Source organism: Achroia grisella, unplaced genomic scaffold, assembly GCF_030625045.1.
Source record: "Achroia grisella isolate CSIRO2021 unplaced genomic scaffold, CSIRO_AGI_Agris_v1 utg809, whole genome shotgun sequence".
Classification (NCBI taxonomy): domain Eukaryota; kingdom Metazoa; phylum Arthropoda; class Insecta; order Lepidoptera; family Pyralidae; genus Achroia; species Achroia grisella.
In genome coordinates, this window is record NW_026713030.1 from 394,809 (window position 1) to 405,634 (window position 10,826).

Here is a 10,826-nt window from a genome sequence, read left to right on the forward strand (position 1 = left end):
CAGTTTGAGCAAGGCGTAGCTGCCATTTCATTAAATCAATAGTGAGTAAAACCACTATAATGTTCTAATAATAATGAACATATATAAAACTATTGCAAATACATAAGATAATTTTGCATTACTTGCACTTAATATACTTACTAGATAACAAGTCGGTGGTCTTGCTACTGTTTGTAAGATCGTATGATTAGAAATACAAACAAGAGATATAATAATTGAATGTCATGTACTTAACAATGATAACGTAACCAATATAACTATGAAAGTCTGTTTAACTAAAGAACGTTTAACTATATTTAGTAAAATAACAAAGTATTTGTCAAACTATTTATTATCATTACAAACAGCTCTTAATATACCACAATTTGTAATGTACATAACTCCAAAGTTAAGATAACAATGTGTATTGTCAGTTTCCGTTACTAAATTGAGTAGCACCAACACGTTGTTTCTGATCATCCAAATATTTATAATAATAATAAATCCTAGAGAAGTCCCAAGCTAAGTAGAGCTTGTGTTATGGGACTAGACGACTGATATAAATATATTTTATCAAATAAGGTTTTATTTTGCGGAAGTCCATTTCGTTACTAAATGGATTTAGTACTAAGGGAGTTAGTACAGTTCAGTCGCAGTTTGGTCGCCGAACAGCCGGTTTCCAAACTATATCTGAACTCTATTCAATGCCTGATGATGCTCTGTTTACGGGCTTGTGTCGATATATGGGTGTAGACTCAGTAAAGGTCGGAATTTGTTATAATAAGTCGTAACGTTTCCAGTAGTAATGGTTAGATTTAAACCCAACTTCGCAGGGAGGGAATCCAAAGGTGTTTACGGCTTACCTCATTGTAAGTGATTTACAAATTCAAGTGAAATGCAAATATCTTGTCAGCTTTTTATAAAAGCATAAGTTCCTTCTTGGAAGGTTTGAATATCGTAACGGTTAGGAAATACCATTGCTCTAAGGCGATTCCACAATGGAGTTCAAAATATTGTTCGATAAACGCACTGTGGAGAACTGCCATTTATTCAGATGATCGATGGTATTTTAGCTTCTGGCGAGTAAAGCGCTGGTGAAAGTATAGAGAAAGGGTTATTTAATAATGAATCTAAGTATGCTACTTCCTTTGCTAACTATCGACTTTTTGTTCGTTTTGTATTTTAAGCATTGGAGTTTCCTCTTGCTCTTCTCTTGCGATTTCTTCCGATACTGGATCAGGGTCGTTCCAATCAGCTAACTCTGCTGTGCCAAGTAGAACATAGATAAGGTTGCTGAAGAAGTATAAACCGCTGGCCACGAAGAATACTTGTCTCCACAAGTATTGATTCTCCTGAAAGTCATAATGTAATAATGTAATATTATTATTAAAAGTCTCGGTGGGGTAGCGGTTTAGCGCTTCATCTATCTTGCAATGGTTATGAGGTCGATTCCTCGCACGATGCACACATTTGTATTGGATGTTTTCAATGTATATTATTTCTATCAGTTATTTAGTACCTGTAGTTCAAGTTCAGCATAGTTTGCGACTAGATGCCGCTATGAAAATTGTTCTAGATTATTATTATTGTATCATTTTCAATATATAAAAAAAAAAGTGTAGTATAAATTAAACGAAAGTGTCAAGTAACTAAGTCGAGATTAATTCTGAAATCAAAACACAGAGCTTATCTAAACCGTTGACTATAATGCATATTGTTTCCCTTAAATAGTAGTAAAAGAAGTAAAAAGAAATGAAAAGGGAAAGATATTGATGGGGAAATAAAAAATAAAGTAGCTTACCACGTCATCCTTGAGAATGAAGCCGGTAACAATAGGAGCCAAGGACGCGACGAGGTTTGACGAGAAATTGCTGATGCTCATCATGGTGCCGGCGAAATTTGGTGAAATATCTATATGATTCACCTGCACAACAGATATTAAAAGGTCTTATTGTTAACAATGGTTCTCATTAGTGGAACAATAAAAAAAGAATTAGGTTCAAAAACTTTAAGTTTCTTTTTATGACAGTTTCTTTTTCGGACTACTCTAATGCTGTTGGCCGCAGCTGGCCTTTACAGCTTCACCGGACGTTAGGGGGCGAGTGCAGATGGCACTCCAAACCTGCGGAAGGACTTATGGTGCGGCTGAAGACCAACTCCTGCCTGACGGATACGACTTTAGTCTGAGAGCACCACTAGGGGTTCGAACCTCGTCTCAGGCCGTCGTAATTTCGATCCCCGTTTGAATTGGACAGGGGATCGATCGGAGGGGCGGATTTATGACAGTAAACATACTGACAGTGGTAAAAAAATATCTATAATATATGTGTTATTTTTTTATACCACTAAGGTGGCAATCAAGTATACAGTATCCAACATCTCCATATCTATCTAGTAAATAGTTACCGCAGCCTATGGACGCCTGAAACACCAGGGGTGTCACGTACGGTCATCGCGACGTTAACAATACTACTGATAAGCCCTAGATGGGCTAAAAGGAAGACTATTAAGCCCATTGCTGGCAATGTACCATGTCAAGTTGATCTCCAAACGGTTCCTCTTGGAAACCATTATGATAGATTTCTGGTGAATTCGTTTGGCTAATCGGCTCCCCCGCTAGAACAAACTGTTAGCACAGGCGGGTTGCATCATCCCATCATCATCATCATCATCATCATCATCTGCTTCTTCCTTATCCCATTTATTTGGGGTCGGCGTAATATGTTTTTCTCTTCCATTCATCTCTGTTCGCAGTCATTCCGTTATTTACTCCCTTTCTCACCATATCATCTTTCACACAGTCCATCCATCTCTTTTTCGGTCTTCCTCTACCCTTATAACCATCCACATTCATATGTAACACCGTCCTTAGGATATGATCTTCATTCCTACGCATTACATGCCCATACCACAATTGCATCATCCCATCATGAGTAAAAAAGTATCTAAATAATATGGAGATGGATGGATAATAATTTTTTTACCTTAAAACCAACATGCGATGCAATATTGAAAGCACAAATGACAACCAGAATGACTTCCACTATGTATATATTGTTAGGCGCGTACGCTAACACAATAAAACCGATCGACGCGGGCACAGAACCTGAAAATAATTACAAATGTTTCAAAATTGTAATATTTGCTTCGTCGGTTCCTTTATATAGAGCATGTCTTACTTACACTGCTTTCTACCATGTATATTTATGAAATAAATTAACAAACTGATGACCTATTCTTCTACGATATAACTCCGAAATTATTGTACATATTTGGACCAAATTAAAAGAGTAGTTTTTGTCACTATTAATACTTTCAATGCTTATTGAAATTATAATAATAAATTCATGCAGTGCCATCTAGTGCGAAGATAAGCAGTGCTTCTGTTATGGGTACTAGACAACTACTAGATATACTTAAATACAGTTTTTTTTGGAAATTCATACGTAATATATATAGAAAGTACTCGGAACAACGAATTCGTGTATACAAATATTTGTATCGAAGCCGCGACTAAAGCAGCTAAGGGTTGTGTGCAAGCTGATAGAAAACCAAAATCGTCGAATAATAAGAATCTGGTATCGTAATCTTTATTATTCATCAACATCAACATTTCAGCTGACTACTGCTGAACAAGGCCTCCTCCAAAGATCTCCACGACAATCGGTCCTGCGTGGCTCGCATCCATCGCCTTTCAGCAATTTTGACCAAATTGTCGGTCCACCTTGCTGGAGGCCTTCCCACGCAGTGTCTTCCAGTCTGCGGTCGCCACTTGACTTTTTTGCCCCAACGACCATCTGTTTTACGAGACATGCTCTGCCCATTGTCATTTCAGTTTCGCAATTCTTCGGGCTATGTTGGTCACTCTGGTTCTTTATTATTCATGCAAGGTCTCTAGATCCGTTAGGTACATAGCTACTAGTTTTAAAGAAAAACGAGACAGTGCCCGAAAAGGAGTCATCTCTGCTAAAGTTACAGGTGGTATTGCAATCACCAGAATGAGTACAAAGGAAAGTCGTGGTGTTACAGTCAATAGAAGTCATTCATTGCAACCACAAGAATGCACCTGTAGTAACGCCGTGTTTGTTACAGTCCATAGAAGTCATTGATCAGTCAGTCAAGAAAGGTTACTTACCGATAGTATTAGCAAGTTTCCTCGTAGTGGTGACACTAAGGTATTTCTTCACGATGATCATATCCGATATCCAACTGAAGAAAAAGTTGGTAAACCACATTACTAGAAAGGGAAGCGCAGTCAGCATGCCATTCTGAAAGATCAATCAATAGCTGCCTTTACACGGCACGTTCGTGAAAGAACGTATCGTGTAAACTGTAAAGTGATCAGGAACGTGCACGATTCATTCTTTTGCTACATTTACATGCGTATTCTTTCTTGCATGAAATTTGAGCGTAAAAAAGCGTCCGTTTATAGGCATCTATTATTATCTAACATATAAAATTTTCATGTCAAAAAACTCCTTCGAGAAGGCTCGAACGAACCTTTTTTTTTATATACTACGATGGTGGCAATCAAGCATACGGTCCATCTGATGGTAAATGGTTACCGTAGCCTATGAACGCCTGAAACACCAGGGGTATCTTGCGCGTTGCCGACCTTACGAAATTTTGTTTGTACCTACATATGTTCAGTAGGTAGAGAATAGGACGTAAGCTATTTTTCATACTATAATTCATATGTAATATATACTATAAGTTATAAGGGTGGACTAGTATAAAATAATGTTATTTTTGGTAAAATCTTTTTTGGTCTTAAAAAATACATACATCCTTAAATTTGGACCTTTCAACAATTTGATCTTTTAATAGCAATATCAATTTAAATGGCAATTTAAATTTTATTAATAAATCTATAGCTTCATCAGATCGGAGCCGAGACTCTAGTTCTGATCTACATGTATTTTTATCTGTTATTCAAAAGTGTTTATTAAGTTTATTTGAATAAAGACTATTTCTATATCATGTAAGACCGATGATGCACTGATTGATGATGTTAACTCTTACCGCCTTAATGTTGACGCCCATAACCTTGTTCATGTACGATGGTACTTCAGAATAGAAGAACACATGACCCCAAGTGTAGCCAATATGTGCAACGACAATTGAATACAGACCTCGACTGCGCAGCAGACGAGACCACGGGACCGGTGGATTTTTCTACAATTAACAATTTGCTTATTAATTTATACTAATACTAGCTACTCGCCACTTTGCCCTAGTATACATATACTATATATATAAAACTTCCTTTAGAATCACTCTATCTATTAAAAAAAAGCTTCAAAATCCGTTGAGTTTTAAAGATTTAATCAGACATAGGGACGGACAGACAGCGACAACGACTGTGTTTTATACTATGTAATGATTATAAAATTCAAAGTTTGTCTGTCTGTCAACAAATGTCTCTCTGTTTGTTATATTTTCTCTTGTAAACAGATGAATGCATTTCAATTTATTGTTATTACTCGTAATATTTGAAACTCGAAAGTTTAAGAGTATGGATTGTTACTCTGTTAAATTTGTTACTCTTTTACGCAAAAACTACTGAACAGATAATGATGAAAATTTACAGTAATATGTAAACAGCTTATACACAGGATATAAATTTCGTGCGGGTGAAATTTAATAAAAATTAAGTGATATAAATATGATATTTAAATGTGCATAAAAAATAATGGCAAACCAAACATATTTTTTATCTATCAAATTAATACATTTGTTAGACACCTATATGTAAATGATGTACTGGAGCGAAATTATTATATATCATTTAGACAATGCATTCTTTTGCAGAAATAAGTAATAATAATGCATAGCTTACTTTCTGATTTCCATTATGTTGATGCAATTCTTGTTCTATGTACAATTTCTCCTCGGGTGTTATTTTCGTATGTTTTGCGGGACTGTCGGCCCCAAGCTTCCATATCACTACTGCCATAATACCAGAAAGAGTTCCATAAAACCGAAAGATTCCTGGCCATCCCATAGCGGAAGACGCGATGAAACCCGTTATGGGTAAACCTAGTACCGCTCCTAATGCTGATGCTGCAATAAAATGAAAAATATGATCACGACTGACATTTCAGAAAAGGTTATTATGACCCATTTCAGGGGCCACTCAGGCATTAACCATTATTAGAATTACAAGTTCTCTTTTTAGTCGAAATACATGTACATTATTACTATAAAATTCTGGTCCCCTATTCAATTTCACGTTTTTTATTATTATTGTAGTACATGTGGGAAAGAGAAGGAAGCATTATGTCTCTTGCGCACACTGCTGGCGTCATGATGCCATTAAACTGTGAACGGCTAGTGAAAACAGCGGTGTTTTTTTTTTGTGTACGATAATGGAATGGTGCACCCGCCTGCGCTAACGGTTTACGCTGGCGGGGCACCAGTGCAGGATGATAAGATGAGTATGAAGTCAGGTCAGTTAGCCCATCGTGACAAATTCACCAAGGATTCATCATTTCATCATAGTTTCCAGGGAGAACCGCGTGGAGGTCGACCTAACATGGTACATTGCTAGCAATGGGAGTTACTAGTTCCCATTACTAACAATCCCCTTCCCCCCAAAACAGCGGTGTTATCATTCAGGTTTTTTATTTGCACATTCATCCTTGTGGTCATAGCAGTTTTATTTAATTATCTAGAAGGGTATATTAAGAGTCAGGATAGCGCAGATAACACACCTGGTGTTTCAGTCGTCTATAGACGACGGTGACCATTTACCATCAGATGGGCTGTATTATATAATTGTATAAAAAATGTGCTATTTTAAATAAGAAAATTATGATATATAACAAATAACCGTACCTCCATAAACAAAAGCCGACATTCTCGCTCTCTCCGCCAGTGGGGCCCATTTCCCAAGAGTTGTATGCAGACTCGGTATAATACACGCTTGACTTAAACCTTGTATTATCCGGCATATTACAATTGACACCCAACCACCCTATAAAAACACCATCAGAATGTAGTAAAATAGTAATGCAATTGAGATGCACTAAACTAGGCAGAACTCGCATAATATCCAATCTGCATAGATCATCAAATGGTAAGATACTCAGGTTGTAATTGACCAATCAAGAATAATCGGGTAAGATGTAATGTAATTTATAGATATCATTTGAACATTATAATAAATACATATTTTAAAATAGAGAAATCGTGTTACGAAAAAATATAATTTCGACACATAAGAACTTGGTTGATTTATGAAAATATATTTGAGTCATTGCTGGCTTTAATTATATTTACCTATACAAATAAATAAAATTGAAGTGTCTGTTTGCAATTTCAAATTAACAAGTTTTCACTAATTGCATATTAAACTACAAACGGTAGTTACATCTAAAAAATATATTTGCTTTTTGTCTGCCTGTTTGTTCTTGTTAATATCTGAAATGGCTTGACAGATTTTGACGACTATCACTCGCAGTTAGCTAATGTTATAAGAAGTATTTTTGGCTACTTCTATTTTAGACATTTCTAATATATTAATTCCATATAGACTAAGTTGCGGGTAATAATCAGTAATCAATAAAATTCAACTTACATAATAAGCAGCTAAAGGTAATACCAAAGATACAATGCAATTAATAATCAATGCAATTGTAAGCAGAGCTGTAGATCCAAAACGATGAGCCAGTTGTCCAGCAGGAATCTGCAGAACTACGTAGCCCCAGAAGAAGGAGGACATTATAGTATCCTGGACTTGCTTGCTCCATGTAAACGTAGGATACTGAAAAAAGAGTGAGTTAACATCTTACTAATGTTATAAATGCGAAAGAAAGTGAGTGTGGAAGGATAGACATATGATAGTCTTTTACGCAAAAACTACTGAAAGGATATTGTTGAAACTTTACAGTAATATAGCTTATACATCAGAATAATACAGGCTATAAATTTCATAAGGGTAAAACCGCAGATACAGTACATGTACATGGCCAGCTTAATGCAAATAATCACAATAGAAAAGAAGATCTATCCTTCAAAAAGTATTAAAGTGTAGCCATCAGTGTCGTATAGTCAACTCTCATGGTCACGTCATACAAGTTAAGTCACAGTTACCATGATGCTAATGGCATTCTTCAAATACTGCATGCGAATAATCTACTTGAAGGTGAACAAATGGATGCAATAGTAGTACGTAAACAATATTGCAGTTATAGACGAAATTCACAAAGTGGCAAAAATTGACAAAGTTATAGAAAATTTATATTGCTATAGAATTGTGCTTATGATAGCGCGTCGACAAAGACACTTACTGGTGGAGCTAGTAATAGTACATTGAAGAAACCTTCTAGTTTAATTTCCTTGTAGGAGTCATTTAAATAAGCATTTGTTTGTGGAACTTTAACATCTAACAATTCTGTAGTAATATTAGCATCTAAAGTTATATTATTTAGAATACTTTCTGTATTATTGTTCTCAATAATTTTGGTTTCATGTTTGACCATAGCTACTAGAGATACTCCCATACAAGATCTCATACTGTAAGCTGTTCCAAGACACAGGAATAAGAGAACACATTGCTGATGTCTTTGGCCCCAACCTGAAACTATAACGAATATATTTTAGTATACTATTTATGCATCGACAGACTCTTCTTATTTGGAAATGGAAACGGTCATGGGCTGATCATATCTGTCGCAGAACCTATGCTCGCTGGAGTAGACGTGTTCTAGAGTGGAGACTGCAAATTGGCAAACAAATCGTATAACGAACCGCAGCTAGGTGGAGCAACAACATACATAGGGTTGCACTAACTGTATCGTGCCCAGTGGCGAGCCTTGGGAGAAGTCTATGCTCAGCAGTGCTCTGCAGAGGGCTAATAATGATGATGATATTTTATGCAACTTTTAAATAAATAAATTAGAGTTTACAGTTTCAATTCAATCAAATTTAAATACTTTTAAATATCGAGTATTGGTTTAAATTTTAGCAATGAATTTTGTTATACATTCTTTATTGTACTTTTAGGTGCAGTAACCATATTAATTGGAAATAATGTGAGCAAAGGCTTTGTGAAAATAGTAACATGTAAGTAAGTACCTTTTTTATCAATATCATTAGTTGGTTCAGAATTATTTTTAATTTCTTTTGACATTATTATATTTATAACATTGACTATGCACAACCTACGTTCGTGTGTATTTCAAACTAAATGCAAGTAATGTAATAATTATCATTCGAAACAATTAATTATGTCAATGTTTGTTTCAAACAAACATCGGATGATTTTTCATCTTTTTATCTGAAAATAATTTACACAATCTTCTTCTATTACACACATTGACTTCCTTGATGGTTCTAAGTTCTAATCTATCAATGCACAGTCATTGTGGGTATTAATTTTTGATCTTGAATTTTTGTATTATTTCATATACTTTCATTTTATACTAGCTTTGCCCGCAGTATCATTTGCATAAAATTTATAGCTTATTATTCTGCTGTATGCTCTGTTGTATAAGCTATATTACTGTTAAGTTTCATTAAAATCCGTTCAGCAGTTTTTGCGTGAATGAGTAACAAATATCCATCCATCCAACTGTGCATGTATACTTACAAACTTTCGAGTTTTATAGAAAAGATCTACACTTTGCTCTCACTTGATCGACCAACTATTACATTTCATAACGATGAATCAATAATACAATTAAGTTTGCTAAGCATAATAAAACAAATTTAAAAATTAACAAAACACAGTTCCATCAGGAAAACACTTTTGAAATACGGTGCTGAAAAAGTATGAAAAGAATTAACTAGAAAGATAAATTAAGAAATGAAGAAGTATTTCACAGAGTGGATGAAAAAAGGCTGATATTAAATAATATAGAAAATGGACGAGGAAAATATTGGGACACTTGAAAAGGAAAGAAAGAAGGAAAGATAAGATGAAATAGAAGAAAAGTGAAGATAGAAGGAAAGAGAAGGAGGGGAAGAACAGGGCAACAGCTACATCAATCAAATGAAAGACACAATTGGAGTTGTGTTGTATCAAGATTTGAAGAGCATGATGGAAAATCGTAGAAAATAGCAAGAGCTCAACCGACAAGATCGTCGCTCTTAAATTATCAATAAATGAATGAACACGAATAAAATAGCAAAGTTGTAGAGAATTATCTTCCCCGTCATTTGATTCAGTCATTGGTTTTTCATATGCATGAACTGTTTGTTAGTACTTGTTAGACTACATAGTGGGTACCCAGAATATATAGGGAGAAATAAAATTCAGTAAATATTACTATATGACTAAAATATCAGTGAATTATTTTTTTAATTTGTATTTAAAAATTATTCCTACTTTTTAATAAATATGCTTTACTTCTGTTACCTTTGAATATTTTTTTGAGGACTTTTAATATATAATAGAACAGACACAGTGAACAGAGACAATGTAAAGATTTTTCTTTCCTAAAACGAACCGCCCATATCAAAACTAGGCTAAAACTACGCTGCAAAACATTACAAATCACGAATACTTTTCATGGTTGGAAAGTTTTTTAAACTTAATCATCATAACATGTAACTCTTTGAAATATATTCTACTAGCTATTCGCCCCGGCTTCGCCCGGGTTACGTGTACACCCGGGCAAAGCCGGTAGCCGAACCTTCCTCTCTTTCTATTAAAAAAAACCGCTTCAAAATCCGTTGCGTAGTTTTTAAGATTTAAGAATACATAGGGACGGACAGACAGCGACAGCGACTTTGTTTTATACTATGTAATAATAAATAAAACAACCATTATAAATAGTCAATATATTGTAACAACCTATAAATAATGTATAACACTAAAAATTATAATTTTCTATATTCTATTA

General features: G+C 34.9%; 1 protein-coding gene across 1 annotated transcript; it reads right to left on the reverse strand.

Moving 5' to 3' along the window:
* Nucleotides 1–1,130: 1,130 nt before the first annotated feature.
* LOC131851910 (putative inorganic phosphate cotransporter) lies at nucleotides 1,131–8,998 on the reverse strand. Its single transcript, XM_059202463.1, has 10 exons — nucleotides 8,980–8,998; nucleotides 8,271–8,557; nucleotides 7,559–7,744; nucleotides 6,817–6,955; nucleotides 5,819–6,042; nucleotides 5,002–5,154; nucleotides 4,115–4,247; nucleotides 2,964–3,085; nucleotides 1,781–1,903; nucleotides 1,131–1,331 (listed from the first exon to the last, which is right to left on the reverse strand). The coding sequence occupies exons 1-10, from the start codon at nucleotides 8,996–8,998 to the stop codon at nucleotides 1,131–1,133; spliced, it is 1,587 nt and encodes a 528-aa protein (XP_059058446.1).
* Between the last annotated feature and the right edge of the window lie 1,828 nt (nucleotides 8,999–10,826).